This window comes from Acipenser ruthenus, chromosome 58 (assembly GCF_902713425.1).
Source record: "Acipenser ruthenus chromosome 58, fAciRut3.2 maternal haplotype, whole genome shotgun sequence".
NCBI lineage: Eukaryota > Metazoa > Chordata > Actinopteri > Acipenseriformes > Acipenseridae > Acipenser > Acipenser ruthenus.
Window position 1 is genome coordinate 3,664,055 of NC_081246.1, and position 27,604 is coordinate 3,691,658.

The 27,604-nt window shown below is 39.9% G+C and overlaps 5 protein-coding genes across 11 annotated transcripts in view; 3 read left to right on the top strand and 2 right to left on the bottom strand.

Annotated features, from left to right (window-relative positions):
* Positions 1-16,520, top strand: part of LOC117407671 (zinc finger protein 436-like) — a 155,598-nt gene extending 139,078 nt beyond the window's left edge. Inside the window, exons 1-3 of the mRNA XM_059017926.1 lie at positions 12,424-13,491; positions 15,406-15,704; positions 16,421-16,520. Coding sequence (XP_058873909.1) covers positions 13,164-13,491; positions 15,406-15,494 — 417 coding nt within the window. The 5' untranslated portion in view covers positions 12,424-13,163 and the 3' untranslated portion in view covers positions 15,495-15,704; positions 16,421-16,520. Of the gene's footprint in view, positions 13,492-15,405; positions 15,705-16,420 lie in introns of the transcript that reaches the window.
* The window catches only part of LOC117407633 (zinc finger protein 184-like), a 156,734-nt gene that overhangs the window by 93,593 nt on the left and 35,537 nt on the right, over positions 1-27,604 (bottom strand). The gene's annotated exons all lie outside the window — the stretch shown is intronic.
* Positions 441-8,383, top strand: LOC117962989 (zinc finger protein 239-like). Of its 5 annotated transcripts, none has more exons than XM_059018121.1 (3): positions 441-690; positions 2,762-2,832; positions 4,591-8,383. In XM_059018121.1, exon 3 carries the CDS (start codon positions 4,646-4,648, stop codon positions 5,690-5,692), a length of 1,047 nt encoding a protein of 348 aa, XP_058874104.1. In that variant the 5' UTR covers positions 441-690; positions 2,762-2,832; positions 4,591-4,645; the 3' UTR covers positions 5,693-8,383. The 5 variants fall into 5 exon arrangements, 4 of the variants coding, with proteins under 4 accessions (XP_058874104.1, XP_058874103.1, XP_058874105.1 ...); XR_009320363.1 differs by lacking the exons at positions 441-690; positions 4,591-8,383 and adding exons at positions 982-1,226; positions 3,401-4,565; XM_059018120.1 differs by lacking the exon at positions 441-690 and adding an exon at positions 1,048-1,226.
* On the bottom strand, positions 8,610-12,398 carry LOC131724957 (zinc finger protein 583-like). Its single transcript, XM_059018114.1, has 3 exons — positions 11,871-12,398; positions 11,086-11,406; positions 8,610-10,491 (listed from the first exon to the last, which is right to left on the bottom strand). The coding sequence occupies exons 1-3, from the start codon at positions 12,196-12,198 to the stop codon at positions 10,064-10,066; spliced, it is 1,077 nt and encodes a 358-aa protein (XP_058874097.1). The 5' UTR covers positions 12,199-12,398; the 3' UTR covers positions 8,610-10,063.
* Positions 18,603-24,564, top strand: LOC117407684 (zinc finger protein OZF-like). 3 transcript variants are annotated; one of them, XM_059018083.1, is made up of 3 exons: positions 18,603-18,922; positions 20,508-20,705; positions 21,709-24,564. In XM_059018083.1, the coding sequence occupies exons 2-3, from the start codon at positions 20,546-20,548 to the stop codon at positions 22,758-22,760; spliced, it is 1,212 nt and encodes a 403-aa protein (XP_058874066.1). In that variant the 5' UTR covers positions 18,603-18,922; positions 20,508-20,545; the 3' UTR covers positions 22,761-24,564. The 3 variants fall into 3 exon arrangements, with proteins under 3 accessions (XP_058874066.1, XP_058874065.1, XP_058874067.1); XM_059018082.1 differs by having other exon boundaries at positions 18,603-18,911; XM_059018084.1 differs by lacking the exon at positions 18,603-18,922 and adding an exon at positions 19,759-19,924.

Below are 27,604 nucleotides of genomic sequence, written 5' to 3' on the forward strand. Positions count from 1 at the left end.
GGAATGTAAACTAACTGGAAAGCCATCAATCTAGTTTCTGATGAACTAGTTCTGCACAGAAAGCTGAACTCTGGTAGAATGTAGCAAACATTCACTCAGGAATAATATTGTAGTTTCTGTAGAAGCTCTTATCCAATTGTAGATTCAGTGGTTTCCCACGATTGATTAGACTGAAGCAAAAATACTGTTAAACTGTAGTCTAGTGGAACAATGTATTAAACATGCACCTATGCAATCATATTGACTGTGAAACTGCACACAGATCTGTTACACCGGCGCTGTGTCGTTTTCCTGCAGCCAGTACTTACGTGGAGTCCTGGCGCCATCTACTGGGAGACGTGAGAATAGCAGGGAGAGGCTTTGTCATTCATTTCAATGGCTCTACAAAAGGTTCATCAGTCTTTTGGGTAATGCCCCTCCTTCCTGACTTGTATCTCGCATTGATTCGTTCTGAATACTAGTTTAAACCCTCCCCAAATTACTAGACGCTGGGAGGAGGGTCTTTTTGCTCGCGAGATTTAAAGCTATATGTCACAGTTCCATCATATTTACACTCTCGTGGAATTTACAGAATAAAAAAAATTTGTGTCGAAATGTAAAGAGACTCAGAAACACGCACAGAAACCCAAGATGAACGTGCCCGTGACCAGAAGGATTTTGTGGTGGAAGACAGACAGGACAGCAAAGACGGTACGACTGAAGCGTGCAAACACAGTCGAGTTTACACATACTGTGACAGGAAGAAAAAAAAAAGAAAATAACCGAAAACAATCATTTTATACAGTATATAAAAAGCAGAATCACCGGGAAAAAATAAAAACAAAACTCGAAAATAGCTTTTTAAAAAAAAGCACTAAAAATGAAATGGATAAAAACCGAAAAACACTACTTATGTGTTTTGTATTGTAGCGTGCATGTTGGGGGGGGGGGGTAAGGGTTGGGGGCTGGCTAGTGATGCAATGTGAAATATGAGCCTAAACCAGCCCCTTCTAGACTACAGGACTAAAGAATTGTAGTTCTTTATACCAAAGAACTACAGCTCCCGTCATCCCTCGCATCGCCTCGGGGAATTGAGCCCCGGCGCGTCCAATCATCGGGAGGCTCCTCGGTTCCGCGTGGCCTCGCAGCCAATGGGAGGCGAGAGAGGGGGCGGGTTTGTTTTTCCGCTTCGCAATATCGTTTTTTAACCCGGAGGGAGAGAGGGGAGGCCGAAGCTGAATTAACGAGTAAGTTTTTAATTATAAAATCATTTTTATTCCTAACCGGTGATGAAAACACCTGTGATAGTATTTTAAGAAAGAGGTTCCTCATTTCTGTGGTCGATAATAATAATTGTATCACACACACACAGAGGCCCACCGAGGCCAGGGGGTACAGTGAAAAAAAACAAACAAAAAAATAAATAAAAACATTTCAGGTCAATTAATATCAAACATTTTGACATTTTTAAAAACAAGTACCAGCTGCAGCTCTCAGGCTTGTGCGGGGCAGGTCTTGTTTGCCGCCCCGCCGCTACATAAACAAAGCCAAGCCGGTGCGTTTTTGTTTCCGTTTTTGTTTCCGTTTTGGTGTGAAGTTGCGCTCCACTCCGCTCCAGACTCTCCAGTCCTGCGCACTGAACCGACGCGCTGCCAAAAACACTCTCCATTTATTTGTGAAATACAGTGAGAGACGCTGCCTGCGTGTTTGTGACTCGCAGGGGCAGCACACGCCTCAGTCCTGCTCTGTGATCTCCACTGGGTTTTTATTTGGAAGTGTGGATTTGTTGAGTAAGTCGCTCTGTCGGTTTTCATGTTGTTTCTCAGCTCTGTACTCAAAGTTCATTGATACAGAGGGTATAAAAGGGGTATCATATTCCAATGGAAATACACAATAAAGGTACTGTCCAGATATTATATAATGTGCTACTTATTAAAATCTATCAATTTAAACAGTGCATGCTTTGAATTGTTTTGGGGGAAGAATGCTTTTCACTTCGTTTTTTGTGTTTCACTATTGAGCTTATTGCTTCACTAAAAAGCCATTTGCAACGATTCACAATCGCAGGCACCTCACAAATACAAAACTGGCCTTCATAAAACTTTCGCTGGGCTGTGACATCACAGATTCACACCAGAAACCAGGTAAAACATTCTGATGACAATATGAGCTTGTCTCTGTATCTCTATAACCCCCACACACCAACCCACACCCTCACCCCCCCCAAACCCTCATCCACCCACCCCCCACACTGACACACACGCACACCCCCACACACCTGTATTTTTGGTTCTTGCTAAAATTATATATATATATATATATATAATATGATGTATTTAAATATTTCTATTTTAAATAACAAGTCTTCCAATACTCAATCTGTTTCAATGCATCACATCTGCAGTGTGGAGTAGTGGTTAGGGCTCTGGACTCTTGACCGGAGGGTTGTGGGTTCAATCCCCAGTGGGGGACACTGCTGCTGTACTCTTGAGCAAGGTACTTTACCTCGATTGCTCCAGTAAAAACCCAACTGTATAAATGGGTAATTGTATGTGAAATAATGTATAATGTGATATCTTGTAACAATTGTAAGTCGCCCTGGATAAGGGCGTCTGCTAAGAAATAAATAATAATAATAATAATAATAATAATCTGTATCAAAGAACAGGAAAGCATATTGAGAGAAGGATCATGCATGGATTATCTATATCAATATCTCAGTGTAGTGACACTCTTCACACTGTTTGATTTCTACCTGCTGACCTGTTGCTGTTGCTTTAAGGTGCCTGTTTACCTGGGAAGAAACAAGACTGCCAGAGCCGTGCTGCAGATATCCTGCTGACAATACCTGAAGTGAGTTTCTTATTCTTTTACTCTTCAGTCCTGATTCAGCTTCACCGCTCTGTGTTTGATTGTGTGTTTCTGGTCGTATCAGTTTATTTAATACTGAACACAAGTCTGATCTAAGCTATAGAGATTGAGAATCACAGTAGTGGTGTGGAGTGATCTTTATTTCTCTCATTGCATGTAGAGACCTTTCAGATTCATGCTTTAGTTTCAAGGAGCTCTACATGATGCTGGCAGGCAGAACTGTTTAAACAAATCTAATGTGGGGGTTTACATGGGAATGGAAGTTTACACACTTTATATTCATGTTTATTGCATCTCTTGCCTGGTTAGTTCTGTGGGTGCTTACAAGCACCAATAAGTATACATGCAAATCTTTCAGAGCACTAAAAATAAACTTCATTATCAAATCTGTCAAACTTTTCAACAGTAACCTTTGTCTTCTGTGAAAGAAATGCTGTCATTTTCTAAGCAGTATTCCTGAGGATCTTATGCTTGAGTGGTTACATGTGTGGGTGCTTTTTATACATGTTTGAATATTTCTCTGCTCAGAACTGTCTTTGTTTGTAACCAGGAGGTCCCCGGTTCAAATCCCACCTCAGCCACTGACTCATAGTGTGACCCTGAGGAAGTCATTTAACCTCCTTGTGCTCCGTCTTTCGGGTGAGACGTAATTGTAAGTGACTCTGCAGCTGATGCATAGTTCACACACCCGAGTCTCTGTAAGTTGCTTTGGATAAAGGCGTCTGCTAAATAAACAAATAATAATAATAATATACGTAGATGGCTTGCACTATTTTTGTTGTCTTCTTTTCAACAAAAAAAAATAGCAAAATTCACATTTAAAGAGGATTTACTAAGCCATGGCAAAATCATTTTGTTTCCTGCATCAGCCTAATTACAGAAGAACCCGCTTGATGTCAGGATAGCTGTGCCAGCATAATTCATGATGTAAACCAAGTGTCGCGTCTGCCTATGACGGCACATTACGAGCACAAGAAGAAAAAAAAGAACTAACAGTGAATCAAGAGCAGCGTTTAAATACTGTCAATTTAGTCGTTCTTTACCTTTAACCAAATGCACGTAGTTTAGGACAAATACGTTTTGTGTCATAACTGGAAGGAAGCAGTTTGTGTCATTATTATTATTATTATTATTTATTTCTTAGCAGACGCCCTTATCCAGGGCGACTTACAATTGTTACAAGATATCACATTATACATTATTTCACATTATTCAGATATCACATTATTTTTACATACAATTACCCATTTATACAGTTGGGTTTTTACTGGAGTAATCTAGGTAAAGTACCTTGCTCAAGGGTACAACAGCAGTGTCCCCCACTGGGGATTGAACCCACAACCCTCCGGTCAAGAGTCCAGAGCCCTGACCACTACTCCACACTGCTTCCTCTGATGAGAGCTATCAGTTAGGCTTTGGACTTGGTAGTTTCAGGTTTTGTAAATGTCTGAAATTCTTCCCACTTCTTCCTGAAACTTGGTATTTTTTTCTGTATTGTTCCTGAGGATCTTCTGCTTGAGTGGTTACATGTGTGGGTGCTTTTTATGCATGTTTGAATATTTCTCTGCTTTGTTTCTGTGATTCTTTTGGTCCGTCTCTCCTTCCTTTATAGAAAATCTCCTTCATCTCACTCAGTGCAGCACATTTGTAAACATGGTAATGAATGGAGTCTGGAGCTGGAAAGGCAAGTTCATAGAATCTAAGAAAGAGATTGTAACAGGTTGTATTTTTTCTTTTTAGGAAATTTGTTCAGAAGACAAAATTGGATTATCCTTCTGAAAGAGAAGATTCAACGATGGAGCCTGTCCATATTAAACAGGAGAGTCCAGTATTAGAATCAGTCCATATTAAAGAGGAGAGTGCTGAACTAGAATCAGTCCATATTAAACAGGAGAGTCCTGAACTAGAATCAGTCCATATTGAAGTGGAGAGTCCTGTCATAATGTCAGTCCTTATTGAAGAGGCAAGTCCTGTATTAGAATCAGTCCATATTGAAAGGGGTATTCTCAATTCTAAACCCTTAAGCAGCTTGCAGGGCTCTCTCCCCTGTCCTGGATGTGGGAAAGGTTTTAATCCTGAAGGAAACCCTGGCGGCACTATATCCTGCACAGGATGTGGGATAAGTTTCTGTCAGTTACAAAACATGAAACTTTACCAGCTTATCCCCACTGGAGAGAAGCGATTTTTCTGTACTGAATGTAGGAAGAGTTTCAGCCGGATAAGCAACTTGAAACTGCACCAGCAAATCCACACTGGAGAGAAACGACATGTCTGTGCTGACTGTGGGAAGAGTTTCAGACAGTCAAGCGACTTGAAATCCCACCAGCGAATCCACACTGGAGAGAAACCATATGTCTGCGCTGACTGTGGGAAGTGTTTCAGAAATTTACGAAACCTGAAACTTCACCAGCTAGTTCACACAGGAGAGAAACGACATCACTGTAATGACTGTGGCAAGAGTTTCAGTCGGGTAGAAAAATTGAAAATACACAGGCGAATTCACACAGGCGAGAGACCTCATGTCTGTGCTGACTGCGGGAACAGTTTCAGTCAGTCTGGCACTTTGAAAAGACACCAGCAAATTCACACAGGAGAGAAGCCACATCACTGTCCCTGCTGCGGGAAGAGTTTCAGCCGGATAAGCATCTTAAAATTGCACCAGCAAATCCACACTGGAGAAAAACAGTATGTCTGTGCTGACTGTGGGAAGAATTTCAGACATTTACAAAACCTGAAACTTCACCAGCGAATCCACACTGGAGAGAAACCGTATGTCTGTGCTGACTGTGGGAAGAGTTTTACTGCTACAGCTTCTCTTAAAAAACACAAATGCAAGTTGTGAAAGTTTAGGCAGAATGTGAGTGTGTGTTCATTCACCCGCACTCAGAAATCTCAGTCGTTTTAAACAGCAGCTTAATATAGAAACTGTGAGAACTCTTGAGTGTCTACAGATGACGCAGATCCATCAATATTCAAGACACTGTTGTGAAGCCGTTACAATATAAAGCACTTTCCTATGTTTTATATCATTAATATCATTGACTGACCCTTTAAACTAGTTTTAAAACACAGCCTGTTGTCTTTCCAGCTGATATCTGTGTAACTCTTCCTAACATCATAAACTGCATTGGAATGAGAATAACAAGCTGTTTTAATCAGTAAGAAGGGTTTCTGTTAGCATGATTAGTAAGCTGTGTGTTAATCGTGTTCAACTTCAAGATTGAGAGAAATAATCTGAGTAAACCCGATCTGTGTGACACTGAATTCATTTCATGAAGTGTCTGAAGAGACCAGAAGACTCTGCCAGTGTGTTTTATGAGGGACACCAATTACAAAACACTGGCCTTGTTTTATGATTACGTTTCAGTTCTATTGTAACGTTATGCTTGAGTTTTTAAATGTTGGATTTCACTTCCAGTGACACATAAACCCAGAATCTGAAAGAGAAGGAGTCGCTGCAGTAAATATCAATGCATGACATCTGTATCAAAGAACAGGAAAGCATCTAAACAATAGAGTTCAATGTAGAATGGAATGTGGGTGTTTGGAACTAATAAATGGTAAACGTTGTTCAGATTTGAAACATGGTCTGGTCCCATCCTTATAGCGTAACAAAGCAGTTAATTCCATGTTGACCTGAATCCACAAACCTTATAGGCTGCAGAGTTAACCTGTAGTGTAAAGAGACAGGGCGGTACACCTGCCATACACACACAGCATGCAAATACACACAATACAGCACTGTGCAAAAGAGCTGGCCAAAACATTAGGAACACCTGCCATACATACACAGCATGCAAATACACACAATACAGCACTGTGCAAAAGAGCTGGCCAAAACATTAGGAACACCTGCCATACACACACAGCATGCAAATACACACAATACAGCACTGTGCAAAAGAGCTGGCCAAAAAAAGTCCTATCTCTTTGCATTGGAGTCCAATAAAAAGGTTCATCCGTTGGTCTAAAGGAATTTGGGGAGTTTTTGATTTGACCCAAATCTGAACGGTGAACCCACCTGGTTTTTCGATTGCCCCATAACTCCGGAACCCTGGGGCAATGCCTTCGACCCTGGTCTGTGCTGATGCACGAGAGTCTCAGCTAAACGGAGATGCCCCCCGACCTTATACGGTACCCCCCTCCGAACAGCGGGTGTATAAGTGGACCTTGTATGCAGTCCACCAAGTGGCACACAAGCAACTAAAAGGCCTACAGCCGTGCATACATTATCCTCACATATCAGGGATACTCTGGTGTGAATCATAGCTTCCTAGAGTGTTCAGAAGTATTATCTGCATGCTTTTTAAAGTAGCTGCATTTGAAAACAATTTAAATTTTATTTTTTTTAAAGCATAACGAACGATATCCCCATTCTATGCTTGAATTGAAAAAACAAGATACAAAAGAAATGATTTTGATTTTAACGGTCAATTTGGCCAAAAAAAATTAAATGTCAAAGAGCAGCATTCTACATATTTTTTAGTGAAACTAAATCTATTTATTAATATTATTATTTGTTTATTTAGCAGACGCCTTTATCCAAGGCGACTTACAGAGACTAGGGTGTGTGAACTATGCATCAGCTGCAGAGTCACTTACAACTACGTCTCACCCGAAAGACGGAGCACAAGGAGGTTAAGTGACTTGCTCAGGGTCACACAATGAGTCAGTGGCTGAGGTGGGATTTGAACCGGGGATCTCCTGGTTACAAGCCCGTTTCTTTAACCACTGGACCACACAGCCTCCTATGGTAGGTCAACACAATCACAATATTGGGGATGATTCCACCTCATCTGAGGAAGGTTACACAGAACCCATCCAGTGTTCCTTCAAACAGAAAGGAGCCTCTTATCCAACTCAATCAACAGCTATACACAAACATGTCCAGACAACAACACCAATACAAAACACACATGAGCAAACAGACTAAATCAAGTGTGGTGCAGCAGATGTGAAATGGAAAGGAGTTTAAAAAGAACAAATAAACCGCTGTAGCCTAACTTATCATTCATGTATTACTGTAGAGCAACGAGACAAACAGAAGCACGCATATGGAACCTGCCAGGCTCCAACATGGACTGGCAAACATCTACACCTGGAGAATCCCCATTACCCATAACTGTATATACACCATTGGGATTGTTTCTATTTGTAACTTATATCAGTTCAGACAGCAAGGCAATGAATCAAATCCCCCTCCATCCTAACCTATCTTCAGAAGCTCTCTCCCCATGGCCAGACTTCATCTGTGGCAGACACCACTGTGCCCCTAAACAGTATCATTTTTCCTTTTTAGCATTTATTTAATCTAAAAATATATATTCAACACTCAAGTCAGCCCCTCTTTATATTTATTATTCTGGTTAGAGTTTGTCTTGCAGCATTTTAATAAGAATGCATGAAGGGACCAGGCAACAAACCCTCAGAACAACTGCAGTGTAACACAGCCTTTCCTGCATTTAAAAAGAATGGTATATCATGTGCACAGTTTTTCAAGAAGTGTTTTCTCGGTTTATTTTGGATTCATGACATACAAGGAAAACCCAACATATAAAAATGAATATTTCAGTTAGAGTAATTTCTTTTTATAATATATTTTTTGTAAAGCAGAATATGTGGCTAATGCGTCCAATGAGTTGAACGCTTCAATTGTGTGTCTTTGTACTTTCTGTGTCCCCTAGATGTGAACTAAAATAAAACACTTAACATTTTTTTAAATTATTTTAATTAAAATTCAAAAGGGATATTTTCACGTTGTGAACCTTTGGCATTCGTTCTCAGGTTACCGATAGAAATATTTTTTTCAATGGCAGCGATTGATATATTGCTCCAGTTTTTAATAGCGTGTTTTAGATTCTTACATACTGCTGTGGGAGAAAGCACTGGGGATCACTTAGATAATGTAATTAATAAGTGTGCTGAATGCCTACAGTAGGAGAATAGTGGTTTCAGTTTGTCAATACTGCACGGTTCTCCTACTGTAGGCATTAGACAAAGTAATTAGGAGGCTGTGTGGTCTAGTGGTTAAAGAAAAGGGCTTGTAAGCAGGAGGTTCCCGGTTCAAATCCCACCTCAGCCACTGACTCATTGTGTGACCCTGAGCAAGTCACTTCACCTCCTTGTGCTCCGTCTTTCGGGTGAGACGTAGTTGTAAGTGACTCTGCAGCTGATGCATAGTTCACACACCCTAGACTCTGTAAGTCACCTTGGATAAAGGCATCTGCTAAATAATAATTTGAGAAGGCTGAATATCATTTACAAATTTCCATGACTTGTCTCCAGTTCTGCTTTGATTTTTGTGTCTGACCAAATTTCTATTAGAGCTTCATTTACTTGCACTGTCTATGTAGTTTAGAGTCACCAGATCTCCTGGGTGAAAAACTGATGCCATAGCAACTCTGAAGCTGTTAAAAGATAATAACACAATAAGAGTTTACAAATTAACCATCAGGTGCATTTATTGCAGATCATAACAGCAGTTTTGTTGTTTTATATTCATATTAAATGCATAAAACAAGAAAATGCATCAGCTGTTACCATGTAAACATGAGATTACACACAATCACAATGATTCAACAAATAATCCATCAGAATGGTTATTTTATTTTTGAATGGCGCTAAAAGAAAGGTGATACAATAGTTTTTAAAGTGATATTCTCTCGCTTCTGTATACGTATATAACATAATTGTATTCGTGTTTTATTGCTGACTATATATATTTATATTTGTATGTGTTTCTTATCATGTAAAGCGCTTTGTGGCGAGTCTTGAACAAAGAAGACTACGCGGTGATCTGATTCAAACATTCAAAATCCTAAAAGGTATAGACAATGTCGACCCTGGGGACTTTTTTTACCTAAAAATAGAAACAAGGACCAGGGGTCACAAATGAAGATTAGATAAAGGGGCATTCAGAACAGAAAATAGGAGGCACTTTTTTACACAGAGAATTGTGAGGGTCTGGAACCAACTCCCCAGTAATGTTGTTGAAGCTGACACCCTGGGATCCTTCAAGAAGCTGCTTGATGAGATTCTGGGATCAATAAGCTACTAACAACCAAACGAGCAAGATGGGCTGAATGGCCTCCTCTTGTTTGCAAACTTTCTTATGTTCTTATGTGTGTGAACTGACAGAAACTGTACAGATTTCTCATTTTTGGACAGTCCACTGGTGATCGAAGATTTCCGAACTGTGAATCTCTTCCCCCACTCAGAGCAGTGATGAGGTTTCTCTCCTGTGTGAATGCGCTGGTGGCTTTTGAGGCACAATAAACGACTGAATCTCTTCCCACTCTGTGCAGTGATAAGGTTTCGGACCTGTGAGAATGCAACTGTGTCTTTTAAGGTGCCATAAATGACTGAATCTCTTCCCACAGTCATTACAGTGATAAGGTTTCTCTCCTGTGTGAATGCGCTGGTGTCTTTTAAGATTTTGTAACAGCGCGAAACACCTCCCACACTCAGTGCAGTGATAAGGTTTCTCTCCTGTGTGAATGCGCTGGTGTCTTTTCAGGTCTGCTGAACGACTGAAACTCCTCCCACACTCAGTGCAGTGATAAGGTTTCTCTCCCGTGTGAACACGCTGGTGGATTTTAAGCTGTGATAAAGGAGTCCATCCTGTGATATTTCCTTTAGCAGCTGGAGAAAAAAAGAGAGACCAAGGTTATTGTACAGCATTCGTAAACCCCTTTCACACTGGCAGTCCTACCTGGGTCACAATCCAGGTAGTGTGAAACCACGTACCTGGGTCGTACCCGGGTTACCCTGGGTCCCAGCGACCCCCCTCAGGATGTGGGTTGACATGCTTTGACCAGGGGTTGGTTGTACTAAAAGTATAAGATCAGGTTTACATGCAAGTGCTGTATTGAAATGTTTCTTCTGGTGACACTTAGCAACCTGACTGGATTTGGCATCACCCATTGATGAGACATGTGATCCCAGCACCACTATAAAGCTGTGGGAGCAGCACAACTGCAAACAGTCTACCAGAAACAGGGAAAGGCAAAGATCTAACAGCATTTGAAAGAGGCATGATAGTGGGTGCACATCTAGCAGGGTCACAGCAGCAAGGACAGTTATGTTGCAAGCCATTGGCATAGTGGTTGGGCAGCCTCCCTTGCTTAAATGGAGGTGGAATGATCAAAATAGGAATCTTCAGCACACTTCAGTGCTTAGTAACCAGTTTCTGCAAGGTTAACAGGCAGCTCAATGTTTCTTGTTTTGTAGAATTACCTCTAAATCCCAGTTCACATTCAGGTGGACAATCATCACACAGGCTGGATCCCAGCGTGTTGTTCTCCTCAAGTGTACAGACATTATTTTCAGCAGGAACTTCCTCTGCGATGGGGACACATTCCTGTTCTATGAATTCCTCTTTAATAGGAACACATTCCAGTCGAGGGACCTCTTCATCTTTAACACATGTCAGCTCTGTAACCTGCTTTAGACTTGCACACCACTCCTGGTCAAAGGACTCTTCTTGTTTGTAAACTGCTTCTATCCTTGGACCCTCCTGTGCTTCAGATTTAGGTACAGCACGGCTCTCTTTGGGATCTGTGTGAAAGAAAATTGTACAAAATTATAACTCTTACTAACTTGCCAGCCCCTTGTCAGAATTCTACGGAGAGGTCATTGGGTCATTCCGATGGAACAATTTATGAGGAGGCGTTTTTTTTTTTTTTTTTTTTATCAAGACAAAGGCCAGCCCTGCAGGTGTCTGCTTGAGCTCACTGGGCACCTGGCCTGTAGATACAAATCATGAATTATGGCCTCTACAGAAAACCCATTTAAATCTTAAACAAGGTGGGATTTACAAACATAGACCAGTTATTTGTTATAGTCTGGAGAATTAATTGGACTGGTATAAATTAGGACAGTACTTTGGAACAGCACTCAAAAGCACTTTAAAAGTGTCTTAAGATACATTCTAACCAAGACCTCGCCAATAAAATTGACAAAGTGATTTAAAGAGGTGGAATGAACAAGCAATGCCATCAAAAAAAATAAAACATTCTTACCTTGAAATAATCCCTGGTTCTCATTCCTCTGAAAGTCTTGTTCATTGCAGTCGGGGTTCATGTTTCTGAGAGGTTGTTTAATGTCTGCATCTGCAGCGTTCATGCATTCCCGCACTGCTTTCAACTCGCTCTCTGATATTTCCAATCTCAGCTTCAGACTTTCATTCTCTTTCTCCTTTCCAGCCATTTCCATTCGGAATTCAGTGAATTTGCCGCCGACAACTTTTGTGATTTGGCACAAGACGGTGTCTACAGCCGCTTTCACTGCGTGCTCGATGGTAGAGGCGAGCTCGTCTTGAAGGAACGACACGGAGACACTGACGTCCATCTTCACTGACTGTTAGTGTAGCAGGAATCCTCTTTGCTTTTAATTTCGTTTTTACTTGAGAATTAACATTCACATAACACCAGCACTTCCTTTTTTGGCGCGATAAAGAAAGACATCAAACAACAGACTCGTTTTACTTTACAAGGGGCAGCATCATCTTTATTTCAGAGCTCAACGCAGGTAATAAACGAACACAAACATATATATATATATATATAACTCACTGGGAAACAATTTGATTCAACCTAAATACTCTAAACAACAGGCAATAAAATCCTGTAAAATCTGCAGCGGCGTCTCTACCCCACCATAATGAAATGAAAGCGTCACTAGTAGGCGTGTTTAGCTGGAACCGTCGCGTATTATTGGCTGAAAGAAACACCCCGAACCCAATTTGCGAATCTGATTGGCTGCCCTCCCTGTTGTCGAGAAAGGGCGGGAACGCGATGAGAAGAGGCGGGTATGAAACTGGATGCCGGAGTCCGCCATGTTGGCTCCGACCGCGCTGTGTTTTTATCACGAAATGTCCTTCCGTGGATCCGGAATGGCGCCGGTTTCGTCTCTCTGGAATTTAGACTATTTCAACCAGAAACTCCTACTACTAGTGTCGCTGTCATTTCGTGGCGTTGCTGCTTTGTTAATGTTGGGAGAGACAGACACGAGTCAGCCGCTTGTTGATTTTGTATCACATACTGTTTTAAAATATCTCCAAGTGGTTTATATGTATATATTTGTTCGTTTATCTGCATCGAGTTTTGAAACAAATAACCATTTTTTTTTCTGTTTTATTTAATAACTCAGAGAGAGTGGCGCGCAAAAGTTTCTCCTTGCAAAGTAAGAGAAGTTTGTTTTCTTTCTTTATCGCACCAGGAGAAGCGCTTTTATATAATTCACCAGAAACACAATACTAAATTAAAAGCAAAGAGGATTCCTGCTAAACGAGTCTCAAATTAAACTGAGTGAAGATGGACGTCAGCGTCTCCGTGTCGTTCTTTCAAGACGAGCTCGCCTCTACCATCGAGCACGCAGTGAAAGCGGCTGTAGACACCGTCTTGTGCCAAATCACAAAAGTTGTCGGCGGCAAATTCACTGAATTCCGAATGGAAATGGCTGGAAAGGAGAAAGAGAATGAAAGTCTGAAGCTGAGATTGGAAATATCAGAGAGCGAGTTGAAAGCAGTGCGGGAATGCATGAACGCTGCAGATGCAGACATTAAACAACCTCTCAGAAACATGAACCCCGACTGCAATGAACAAGACTTTCAGAGGAACGAGAACCAGGGATTATTTCAAGGTAAGGTTGTTTTATTTTTTTTAAGCAATTGCTTGTTTATTCCGCCTCTTTAAATCACTTTTTAGTCCATTTGGTTGATGAGGTCTTAAGTTAGAAACGATCTCAAGACGCTTTTAGTGTTTATTATGAGTGTTATTACTGAGTACAGCTCTGATTTACCAGTTCAATTAATTCTCCAAATTAATTAGTCTGCAAATCCCACCTAATTCAGATGTAAGCGCGTTTTCAGCAAACTGTGAAGCTCTGTCACACGAGTAACCTTTGTTGATGGCAACAACACTGGTAAATCATGACCAGTCTCATTAAGATACTTGCATTGGGATTAGTCAATAGACAATAAAGGCAGTACTGGTCTATATTGCTAAATCTTGACCAGTCTAATTAGGAGACTTCAATGGCTGTCCTTCAGGTTACAGGGATATCTTGTATGGAGTAAACTGTGAGTAGCAAATTACACAAGCCTATAGTCCCATTGAGACTTTAACAAACTCTATTGCAGAGGATCAGGATAATGGTTGGCTGTATGGTCCAGTGGTTAAAGAAAAGGGCTTGTAACCAGGAGGTCCCCGGTTCAAATCCCACCTCAGCCACTGACTCATTGTGTGGCCCTGAACAAGTCACTTAACCTCCTTGTGTTCCGTCTTTCGGGTGAGACATAATTTTAAGTGACTCTGCAGCTGATGCATAGTTCACACACCCTAGTCTTTGTAAGTCGCCTTGGATAAAGGCGTCTGCTAAATAAACTAATAATAATAATAATAATAATAATAATAATAATAATTTGTGATCTTTGATATCAATACGCAGCAGCAAATTGGGGTTGACAAAATCCAAACATTCACAATATTACAGTTACAGAAACACAGGTTCAAGTTCACTGATTCAGTAATACAGTCTCTCTGTCAGGACTCGGCTCTAAACAGGTCCTCACCCTCACACAGCCACACAGGCTTGTTTACTCAGGGCTTTTATACCCACCTTCTCACAGTAAATCACACACAGCTGTCTCAGGTTAGCTGATCACTCAAACCAGAGCTTTTCAGGTAGCTAAATCTGGTGAATTAACTGAGTTAAGGCCAGGGTACCAATATTTATGACTGCAACTCTATGAAAGTCTGGAGTTAATTCATAAGTAGTGATACCCTCTGCCTTAACTCCGTTAATAAACCAGATTTTTAACTACCACTTGTAAGACGAATGAATTTTCAACACACTTACAAGTGGTGTCATTGCTGTGCAGGTATCGTGTATCACACAATATTTATAACACTTAATACATTGGTAAATAACATTGTTGCAACTCTCTCTCTCTCTCTCTCTCTCTCTCTCATATATATACTTACATGCACACATACACTCTCACACACACAGACACACACACACACACACACACACACATAATATCCATTAAGTGAAAAAAGAAGTGATATCTGAAACGAAAACACATTGGAAATGTAAAAAACATGCCCTGCCATTTTAAAGTGGAGATATCGAAACCACAAGCCAAGTTAGAAGAATCCACTGGGGCAGCCTTGACCAGCACTAAGCAAACAGGCACAACTGTCAAAGCGATGGGGGTCAAGGGTCACCCAGTGGTTTCTACTAACTTGTGTTTTTCAGGCACAATAAAAGTGGCTCGAACTTGCGTCAAAAACACACCGGTTATGCGCCACCTAGTGGAGGTATTGAGGCATTGATCACCCATCTCCCACAAATATTTTAGAAGCAGTGTTGGATCCAACCTCATTCCCAGCTCAGGGGAATGTAACTGGGCCCTCTATATCTGTTTAAACAACAGAAACACCTCATAAATGACCCAATGACCTCTCAGTAGAATTCTGACAAGGGGCTGGCTTTGTAGAGGAACCTGGCTAGTAAGTAAGAGTTATAATGTTGTATCATTCTTTCACGCAGATCCCAAAGAGAGCCATGCTGTACCTAAATCTGAAGCACAGTTTACAAACAAGAGGAGTCCTTTGACCAGGAGTGGTGTGCAAGTCTAAAGCAGGATACAGAGCTGACATGTGTTAAAGATGAAGAGGTCCCTCGACTGGAATGTGTTCCTATTAAAGAGGAATTCATAGAACAGGAATGTGTCTCCATCGCAGAGGAAGTTCCTACTGAAAACAATGTCTGTACACTTGAGGAGAACAACCAGCTGGGATCCAGCCTGTGTGATGATTGTCCACCTGAATGTGAACTGGGATTTAGAAGTAATTATACAAAACAAGCAACATTGAGCTGCCTGTTAATCTTGCAAAAATGAGTTACTAAACTGTAGAAGTGTGCTGAAGTTTGACTTGTTTGGTCATTCAAGCTAATTTTTTCCTAACCACTATGTCAATGCCCTGCAAGTTGCAACATACCTGTCCTTGCTGCTGTGGCATCTGCTAGATGTGCACCCACTATCATGCCTGTTTTGAATGCTGTTAGATCTTTGCATGTCCCTGTTTCTTGTAGACTGTTTGCAGTTGTGCTGCTCCCACAGCTTTATAGTGGTGCTGGGATCACATGTCTCATCACTGGGTGATGCCAAATCCAGTTGGGTTGCTAAGTGTCACCAGAAGAAACATTTCAATACAGCACTTGCATGTAAACCTGATCTTATACTTTTATTCCTCAAAGTGATATTAAGTGGGGTGGAAATCAGTGACTGGTACATGTGAGTGATATTAACTGGACTGTGTTAGTAATCAAAGTGATATTCTTAAGCATTTGTCCTTATTGACACCCATTATATTCTGCATGGCAAATTTCAATGTGATGATAATAAAAGGAGGCTGGTATTAACAGGAGTGATATTAAGCGGGTTTGACTGTATTCTCATCAGAGTTCACTCTAGGAGTTGGTCATGGTTATGAGGGGAAGCCCTACAGAAGAGTGAATGTGTAAGAATGCTTTACAATAACCTTTGTCTCTCTTTATTTAGCTTCTACAGTAGATGAAGGAGAACACGACTCCACTCCATCACCCCGCTGCAAAAACTATACTAGTGGCAAACGGCAGGGCAAGAAACGCAGAGAGACGACACCACAGGAACAACGTTTTAAAAAATTGAGAGTTCAAATTCCCTCTGTACAAGACAGACAACCACTTACTCTGGAGAGTACAGAGACTGCATATTCTGTGTGTGTGAACAACTCTGAAACCCAGGGCAACTTGAAGACATTGCCTTGTTCTACTGAAGATGGGAATAGTTCCCGTCAATTAGGATCTCCTAAAACTCACAAGGGAAATCACACAGGAGGGACCTCATTTCCCTTTGCTGATTGTGGGATGAGTTTCAGTGATTTATCACACCTGAATATCTACCAGCGTGTTCACACAGGAGAGCAACCTTATCACTGCACAGAGTGTGGGAAGAGATTCGGTTATTTATCAGACTTTAAAAGACACCAGCGCAGTCACACAGGAGAGAAACCTTATCACTGTAATGACTGTGGGAAACGCTTTACTGAATTAAGAACTGTTAAAAGACACAAACAAATTCACACAGGAGAGAAACCACACCGCTGTAATGAATGTGGCAGGAGTTTCACTCGTGCACATACCCTTCAAACACACAGACGAATTCACACAGGAGAGACACCCTGAATGTGGGGAAAGAGTTCATCAGGTGAGACACCATAAAAAGCAGAAAATAATCGCCAGACAGAAACCCCATCACTGAAAAGATGAATGCGATTTTAAAAAAATAAGATTTATAATGCATTTAAAAGTTAAAAATCCTTTCTTAACAAACAGCCTCTTACATTTATTTATTTATAAGAACAACAAATATAACCATGTCATGATCTGAGCATTGACAAATTAGCAAAGAACAAAATGGAAAGGTTATTTTGAGCGAAGAACGGAACCACAAAAACTTCATCGATCTCCTGTCTGCTCGAGGATAGGGTCCGAATGAATTTTAATTGGGTAATAGTTCATTCCTAATTTGTACCCAAAGAAAACTAAACTTTCTCTTCGTGCAGCAGCAGCTGCTTCTAGGGCGATGCGAGGCTTCATTTTTTCTCAAGCAAAGCAGTGCTTCTGTGTGTGTAAGGGAGCTCAGTGCAATTCTAAATGCCAGAGCAGCACGCCTTGCAAAAACAACTAATGCCTGTACTTGGAAACTGCCAGGAAACTCAGCTCATTGATGCTAAAAACGTTTTATTAAAACCAGAAGGGAAAGACTGTTCCAGCGCTACAAAGGCAGGACTGCGACTTGGCTTCTTCACGTCTAAACCCCTGGAGCAAGGTGTAAACGCTGGGCTTCTCTTTGCATCCCTCCAGGCTGGACCGCGGAGCAACGACCATCGCAGGATTGGTATTCTTCTTACTCCTTCATCAGACTGCTTTATTTCTTCGAAAGAGACTTTTGCACATCCCTCCAAAGCATAAAGGAATGATATGTGTTGTCTAAATGCAGTATGTGTGGATGATACTTGATGTAGGTGTCTCTGAAGTATCTAGTAGTTTTTTTTAACCCGCCCAAAGTATTTAGCTTCTGAATAAACTTTGTGTTTCTTAAGTAGTCTATTTTTCTTTGCCTGATTATTTTATTTTTTAGCAGACACCCTTATTGAGGGCGACTTACAATTGTTACAAGATATCACATTATTTTTACATACAATTCCCCATTTATACAGTTGGGTTTTTACTGGAGCAATCTAGGTCAAGTACCTTGCTCAAGGGTACAGCAGCAGTGCCCCCCACCTTGGATTGAACCCACGACCCTCCGGTCAAGAGTCCAGAGTCCTAACCACTACTCCACACTGCTGCCCCAACAACCCTATCAAGCATTTAGTGGAACCCAAGGCGGAAAAGATATTGTTAAATAGAGAAATTTTAATAATATATAAATTCACAACCGGGTAAGAACCTCTGATCGTGTATCTGTGGTGGACCAATTATACATAATTAGACATACAACATTAATTAATACATTTCCATCACATTGACTTATTAAAATCAAGTGAAGATGTGTGAATGCAGCATTTTAAAATGTAGATATTGTTAAAACATTATGACGTGCTTCAGTATATATTTGGACTGTTTTTAATACTATGATTGGTTGAGGTTGAGGGAAGGGCGGGGATCGGGGTGAGAAGAGGCGGTTATGAAACTGGATGCCGGAGTCCGCCATGTAGGCTCTGACCGCGCTGTGTTTTAATACGCGATGTCCTATCATGGATCCGAAATGGCTGCAGTTTCGTCTCTCCGCTTTGTGCTGTGCGTGGTCAATGATTTTTTATTTCAAAGATGCTGCTCGCGTCTGGGTCATTGTATTTTGTTTGATTTATTAACGGATTTGAGTGTTTTTTTTTCTTAAATATGAATGGTTTTAGTTAAAGTGACGGTTTAGATGTGAAACGGAAGTCTCGAGATCGAATAAAGAAGAAACAACTTAGCCGACTGCAGAGATACAAAGGAGAGAGGTAAACAAAACGTATGGTAATATTAATTCATATTTGATTTTCCAAGTCAGTACAGTACAAGTTCATTGCATACCAACTGCAAAACGGAGGTTGAACACCGAACTGCGCAAAAATGTCGTTTTAATTTGAATTACAGTTACGTCTACAGGAGAGCGCTTTGATTCCAGCCTGTTGTTTGTTTTTTTTAAACACACGCATATGATTCTCAACAGACAGGACTAGGGAACAGTGCAATTAATTATAGCACCAGCAGGAATTGTTTAGAATTTACAAAGAATGTTCCTTGGTAAACAAAAGAAACGAAAAAATGCCAGTGTAATTACATTTTTTAAGCTAGCTGGCACATGGGGAGGTATAATTCTGTGGCACCCAGTAGCTAAAGGATTACTGCCATTTTTTCGTTTATTTTGTTTTGCAAGGTACACAGTTTCTTGCCTCAGTGTGTCATTATTATCCTGCTACAGTTGCCTATTTATTTTTACTATTTGAATAGCGTAGCAACTAAAAACCTAATTACCACAGATCCGCGGCAGATGCCCATTTTGCGCTGACACGCTGTGACTGACGCAGTGTTTTGAGACCAATATAGAAGGTACTGCGAGCAAAAGGGAGAAATACATTGCACACGGTGTGTCTAATTTAATTGCCATACTGTGCTTAGGCAAAATTTGTAGGGCTGCAACTATTTTGACCTTCGAAGGTTCGGAACACGTCACAGAAGGAAGGTTCGAACCTTCGAACGTACTAATTTGCATAATGTGCTGGTGACGTCACCATAGCCGTTTATGGTTGATTGAAAACCCCTGTTATTTTACAGGTAAGCCATATAAATGAGTGACATTTCATGTGTGTTTTATAGCATGCGCACATTGTCCAACGATGACGTCAGATGAACTGTCGAAAGTTTAAAATAATCTTCGAATTCCTGGCTAGCGACTTCTAATACAGCCCTAAAAATGTGTATTTTCGACAAATATTTGTGTTCTATTTTTACCGGTTTCAAAATGCTTGAGGTGAGATTTTCCGCACTGGTAGCTTTTAAAGGGAAAGCAAAAACTGTGAAAGAGTGTGTTGTGATTTACTATTTATGTTTACCAGAGCATTTATACCTCTAAAAAACGCAGAAAGATTGTGCTTCACTGATTTAGTATTTAATTATAGGAGGAGTTGAACACTGTAAAGTTTATGAGCAGCACAGAGCGCTCTGAGCAGAACTCTCCATAGAGCCAGAATCAACAGACGCCTGCTTCACCCGTCCTAATGTAGGGTTAGGTGGGGCTGTTCAACCCCGTCGATGTGTTCCATAATAACTTCTCATGCATGTAGATATGTGTCTGATATTAAAGGTTTGCCTAATGTAACAAACGTTACATAATAGAAGAATCTCCATGTTTTAGGGGTGGAATAGCCTTGCATGCCTTTTGCAAGTTGCTTCAGTCTGTTGCAGCACACAGAGGAATTCATATTACAAAGGTGCAGTAGATATCAAGAACATTTCAAATAAGGCTTGATATGTGAATTTAAATACTATTGGATTAATACATAAACTAGTTTTATATGCAATCTGAAATGACAGTCTTGTCTCCTTTTCTTCAGTGAGAACGGATCAGCCTCACTCAAAGGAAGTTTCTGAGATGGAAGCAGCTCACATCAGCCCAGAGCTTCCTATTCGATGGGTTGTTTCTGCAGACAGGACTGTTGAGATCAAGGAGGAAGTGACTGAGCTGGGGTGTGACCAGGCCAATGAGCGGATCCTGCAGGAGGAAACACCACCTTCTAGCATCACTGAGAGAGGTGAGTGAAACTGGAATGCTGGGAATAGGGGAGTACAGTACATTAAGGGGTCATTTATTTCTGTTTTGGCTTCTTCATTTTGTAGAGGAACTACATTCCTCTAGTTAAACCTTCTGTGCATTTTACTTTATTATTATTATTAATAATAATAATAATAATAATAATAATAATAATAATAATAATAATATTATTATTATTATTATTATTATTATTATTATTATTATTAGTAGTAGTAGTAGTAGTAGTCGTAGTAGTAGTATTATTATTATTATTATTATTATTATTATTATTTATTTCTTAGCAGACACCCTTATCCAGGGCGACTTACAATTGTTACAAGATATCACATTATTTTTACATACAATTCCCCATTTATACAGTTGGGTTTTTACTGGAGCAATCTAGGTAAAGTACCTTGCTCAAGGGTACAGCAGCAGTGTCCCCCACCTGGGATTGAACCCACAACCATCCGTTTAAGCTTGGAATGAATTTTTCCAATGAAAAGTTTTAATATTTTAGTGACACATTTTTTTTATTATTATTTTTTTTAATTATAAAAGCTAAAGTCGGTCGAGTGTAAAATTTAAATCAAAGATGGCCATCGTTTAAAATAATAATAATAATAATAATAATAATAATAATAATTTTTAAAGATATGTTTAAGTAAAAACTATTAATAATAACCAATTTGTGGTTTTGTTTGTTAAAATATAAAAAACACTTTGCCCATCCTGCAGTAAGACATATCACACCACTCATAACTCGACTGCATCCAGGTTTTTATTAAAGATGGTTTTAAAATACGGTTTGCTTGTCCTCATTGACACCCATTATATAAAAGCAGGCTGACATTAACAGGAGTGTTATTAAGCAGGTTTGACAGTATTCTCTAACTATGCAGTCATCAGAGTTCACTCAGTTATGGGGAAATCTTACAGAAGTGAATGTATAAGAATGCTGTAAAATAACCTTTGTCTCTTTCTTTGTTTCGCTTGTAATGTAGATGAAGGAGAACACGACTCCACTCCACCACCCCACTGCAAAAACTCTGCTAGTGACAAACTGCATTGCAAGACACACAGAGAGACGACACCTCAAGAAGACAATTTAAAATTCCAAATTCCTTCTGTAGGAGTGCTGTTTTTTCTGCAGGGTATAGACCCTGCACGTTCTGTGTGTGTGAACGATTCTGAAACTCAGGGCAACTTGAAGACCTTGCCTTGTTCAACTGAAGATGGGAAGAGTTCCTGTCAATTAGGCTCTCCTAAAACTCACAAGGGGAATCACACAGGAGGATATCCCTGTGCGATTTGTGGGAAGAGTTTCAGTAATCTATCATACCTTAAAAGACACCACCATGTTCACACAGGAGAGAAACCGCACCACTGTGGTGATTGTGGGAAGCGCTTCAATCTATCAGGAAATCTTAAAAAACACCAACTAATTCACACAGGCGAGAAACCTCATCACTGTACTGAGTGTGACAAGAGGTTCTCTCGGTTAGAACATCTGAAAGATCACCAGCAAATTCACACGGGAGAGAAACCACACCACTGTAATGATTGTGGGAAGCGCTTTACTCTATTAGGAAATCTTAAAAAACACCAACTAAATCACACAGATGAGAAACCATACCACTGTAATACATGTGAGAAGAGGTTCTCTCGATCAGAATATCTTAAAGATCACCAGCGAATTCACACTGGAGAGAAACCACACCACTGTAGCGATTGTGGGAAGAGCTTTACTCAATTAGGAAATCTTACAAAACACCAACGAATACACACAGGAGAGAAACCACACCACTGTAACGAATGTGGGAGAAGTTTCACTCGAGCAGACCACCTTAAAATGCACCAACTCATTCACACAGGAGAGAAACCACACCACTGCAGTGATTGTGGGCAGTGCTTCACTACATTAGGAAATCTTAAACAACACAGATTAAATCACGCAGATGAGAAACCACACCACTGTAATGAATGTGAGAGGAGTTTCACTCGAAGAGACAATCTTAAAAAACACCAACTAATTCACACAGCAGCGAAACCCTGAATGCTGAATGTTGGGGGACGGACATTCCTTCACAAAGACACCTCAGACGTGTTTATTGCACAGGCTGCGTTTCCACTTTGAAACAGACAAGAGGATACCATTCCTGTTGGGGACTGCTTTAGCTCTTCAGAAGAGACTTTTGCACATCCCTCCAAGTCATGAAGAAAGGTGACTATATGATTTATCGAATTTGCAGTGCATAGCGTGGAATTATAATGCTGTTTAAATGCTTGTAAGGATGTGTGTTCACTGCTACCCTGATCATTTGCTGTTGAACGTTGTTAGTATGTTTTATTAAAGATGGTTTTAAAATAAGTACATACTAAATATAGTACAGGTGTAGTATGTGTAGGTGATGCTTGATGTAGGTGTTTCTGAAGTATTGCTCATATCTAGTAGTTTTTCTTCAAGGTATTTAGCTTCTGAATAAACTTTATTTTCTCAAGTAGTCCTATTCTTTTTCTTTGTTTGTTAATCAGCACTATCAAACATTTAGTGGAGCCCAAGACATTGTTAAACTGAGCCATTCTAATATAACAATATCTCACGTGTTTGAAGAAAAAATACACATTCACACCCGAGTAAGAACCTCTGATCCTGCTGAAATAAGAAACTGTATTTTAACTTGGAATATGTGTGTTTGTGGTGGACCAATTAAACCTGAGACATAATTAATACATTTCCATCACATTAACTTATTAAAATCAAGTGAACACGTGTGAATGCAGCATTTTAAAATGTAGATATTGTTAAAACATTATCATTTGCTTCAGTAATTTGTTGTATTGCAAACTTGTAAGATGTATGTATCCCAAGTTATTATGCATACTGTATTTAAAACATTTTATTAATGCTGTGATAGGCTGAACATTTTTGGACTTAATACGTGTGAAAAATGCAGGAATGGCTGCAAAGATACCTATTGGATTCTGTTTTTATAATTTTACAAATAAAAATCCATATGAAATATAAAATCACAAGACCCTTGAAATTAAAAAATATCTGAAGATCATAAAACTCTTGAGTTTGGGTGGTAGAATATTATTATTATTATTATTATTATTATTATTATTATTATTGCATTTATATAGCGCTTTTTATACAAAAGTATCACAAAGGACAGTACAGTACATAGCAGAAAAAAAGAACAAACCACAATACATCGCTTCTCCCACGCAACTCCACTGCTCCGCTCACTCCACTGGCTCCCGATCACCGCTCGCATCCAGTTCAAGACTCTTGTACTAGCCTACAGATGCCTTGACCAGACTGCACCCAGCTACCTCCAGACCCTCATCTCTCCCAACATCCCCACTCGACCTCTCCGCTCCGCCTGCACTAGAAGACTGGCTCTACCTCCGCTACGCTCCCCTGCCTCCAGAGCCCGCTCCTTCTCCACCCTCGCCCCCACAGTGGTGGAATGACCTTCCTACAGATGTCAGGACTGCCCAGTCCCTGACCACATTCCGGTGCCTCCTTAAGACTCACCTCTTCAGACAGCACCTGTAGAACTCCTCTGTTCTTCCCCTGGGACACTTATCACCCTTCCTTAAATGCGCTTTACTTGCTCTTATCTGCCCCCTATTTTACTGCATTTAATCCTGTACTTCAGAGTACTCTAATCTGCCTAGTGTTTAATCTGTAGTATTTTGTATTTAATCATATCCTGATGTAACTATCACTGACACTGTTATCTGCTGTATTATTGAATTGTATTTTGTCACACTTGTACTTGCTTGAACCAAAGTCATTGCATTTATCTTGCTCATAATTGTATTATTACTTGTACTGTGATTCTTGAAATGTATTTGCTTATGATTGTAAGTCGCCCTGGATAAGGGCGTCTGCTAAGAAATAAATAAATAATAATAATAATAATAATAATACATTTGTATAGCATGTCACTCATACAACTGCCACACTCAGACCATTTAAATACAGATTTAAACAGCATACACAATACAAAAGCAGCAATTTTAAAGTTACATTAAAACCCACTAAGATAAGAAAGCCTTTTTATAAAAGTGTGTTTTTAGTCTTGACTTGAAAACTGTAACGGTCCCAACTTCCCTGACAAACGAAGGCAGAGCATTCTATAATTTCGGAGCTCTACAAGAAAAAGCCCTCCCTACTCCCATGTTGCTTTTGTTGATCCTAGGAATAACCAGCATCTCCGCATCCTGTGATCTCAGAGCGCGGTTTGGAAGATACGGGGGTCAGTAAATTTTGATTAGAAACTCTATACAGAGTGTTAAGATTTCTGTTAGGGATTTTAAGATACATGCTGTCATTAATTATGAATCTATGATTTTCCTGGTTTTTTTCCAAGCCATGGAAAACACCTGTCATTCCTATTTTAGCTTGTGTAATAGTTTGTGTCTATGTAATGACATAGGGGCTTTAAGATTTGTCTTAGGAATTTCAAGTTATAAGCTGTCATTCTTTTTTGTGTTATATTCAATGGGCATTCCTTTCTCCATTATAGTCAAAGGGCATTACGTTTTGTCGTTTGTTTTTGTCTGTCCCCTTTCTGGGACATAAGTTTCAAACGAAACAAACACTTTGAACACATTCCAAAGAAGGAGACACTATTTCACACCCCTGCTGGTAAGAGAGAGGCGTGTCTGGATGTCTATCTTCAGGGAGATGTTTTTCACTTGATATCCCACTGGCTGAAACTGTCAGTAGGACAAACTGTTTATTGATGGGGACACATGGGTCCGTGCCAGGATTTAATTGCCTTTGTTTCAATCTAGGAGCAGGTTACAGAACTAAAGCAATACTCCCTGTATTTGAAAAATAAACATCTCCTGTCTGCATTACCACAATAACTAATGTCTATACTTTGAAACTGCCAGGAAACTCAGCTTGTTGATGCTAAAAACGTTTTATTAAAACCAGGATTACAAGACTGTTTCAGCGCTACAAAGGCAGGACTGTGACTTGGCTTCTTCACGTCTAAACCCCTGGAGCAAGGTGTAAACGCTGGGCTTCTCTTTGCATCCCTCCAGGCTGGACCGCGGAGCAACGACCATCGCAGGATTGGTATTCTTCTTTCTTATTCATAAGACTGCTTTATTTCTTTAAAAGAGACTTACACATCCCTCCAAAGCATAAAGGAACGATATGTGTTGTCTAAATGCAGTATGTGTGGATGATACTTGATGTAGGTGTCTCTGAAGTATCTAGTAGTTTTTTTTTTCAAAGTATTTAGCGTCTGAATAAACTTTGTTTTTCTCAAGTAGTATATTATTTTTATTTATCTGTTAATCAGCACTATCAAGCATTTAGTGGAACCCAAGGCGTAAAAGATATTGTTAAATTGAGCCATTTTAATATTATATAATATAAGTTCACGACCGGGTAAGAACCGAGGATATAGATTTTTCTGGCTATTAATGCTGCACTGCCTTAGAGGTGTCAATCACCTGCTTTGCGTATATCAGTTTGGACGACAGGGAAATCCTATTGGTTAAGAGAAGCAATGAGCTGACTAGCAATAGCCAATCGAGTGCGTTTTAAGACATGCAGTGCCCGCCTACTGATTATGATGAGAAGACGACACTTGCAAATCTCATCTTCATTATTATTATTATTATTATTATTATTATTATTATTAATTCTGACTGCATGTTAACAGCACATAAACACAAAGGAAAGAAGAAAGGGTAGACGGGATCTAGGGGACTAATAAAAAAATAAATACATGGGAATAAACGGTATCCATTTTTTAGTATATAAAACACAAATCCCTATAACACGACTGACCTTGCTGTCTTAAAACTTATAGAGATGGCATCATCTTTACAACACCGTTTAAAATAAATTAAATAAATAATGTAAATGGCTATAGTCTCTTAGACAAGTTAGAGTGTATAATAGTAGGTGGGCTTTTTGATTAACTGCCAAGGTGTGTGCTTACTTATTATTATTATTATTATTATTATTATTATTATTATTATTATTATTATTATTATTATTTATTTCTTAGCAGACGCCCTTATCCAGGGCGACTTACAATCGCAAGCAAATACATTTCAAGTGTTACAATACAAGTAATACAATAAGAGCAAGAAATACAATAACTTTTGTTCAAGTGTGACAAACCACAATTCAATAATACAGCAGATAATAGTGATAGTGACATCAGGATATGATTAAATAGTGATAGTTACATCAGGATGTGATTAAATACAAAGTACTACAGGTTAAACACTTGGCAGATTACAGTATTCTGAAGTACAGGATTAAATGCAGTAAAATAGGGGGCAGATAAGAGCAAAATAAAGCACATTTACATGAAGGGTGATAGTGTCCCAGGATACAAACAGTTTTCTCTTCATTTTACCGTGTGAGTCTCAGTGCCATGTTACTTCTTTGCTTTGGTAATTAATAGAAAGTCGGACGATGTTGAAAAAAAAATTAATAAAAACCGAATTAAAAAAAACGTAAACATAGGTGAACCCAAGTCCCTACCCTGCCCCTGCCTGACCCGGAGCACCAAACAGGGGAGTTTACCCACTTTATAATTTACCATCACACCTCTGTCCAGGACTGCTCCGTCTCTCACTGTGTTTTGTTAACTATTTAACTTCTTAAATAAAGCTGAAAAGAGACTCTCCGTTTCAGAACTCAGTACTAAAATCCGCAAGCCTCTCCCTCTCTCTCTCTTCAGCATAATCAAAGCAAACTATATCCAGTGAAGAAGTGGAGCGTCACTGGCAGTGGGCGTGCCCGGTTGGAACCGTGGCGTATTATTGGCTGCAGAAACGCTCCTAAACCCAATTTGCGAATCTGATTGGCTGCCCTCCCTGTTGTCGAGGCAAAGGCGGGATCGCGTTGAG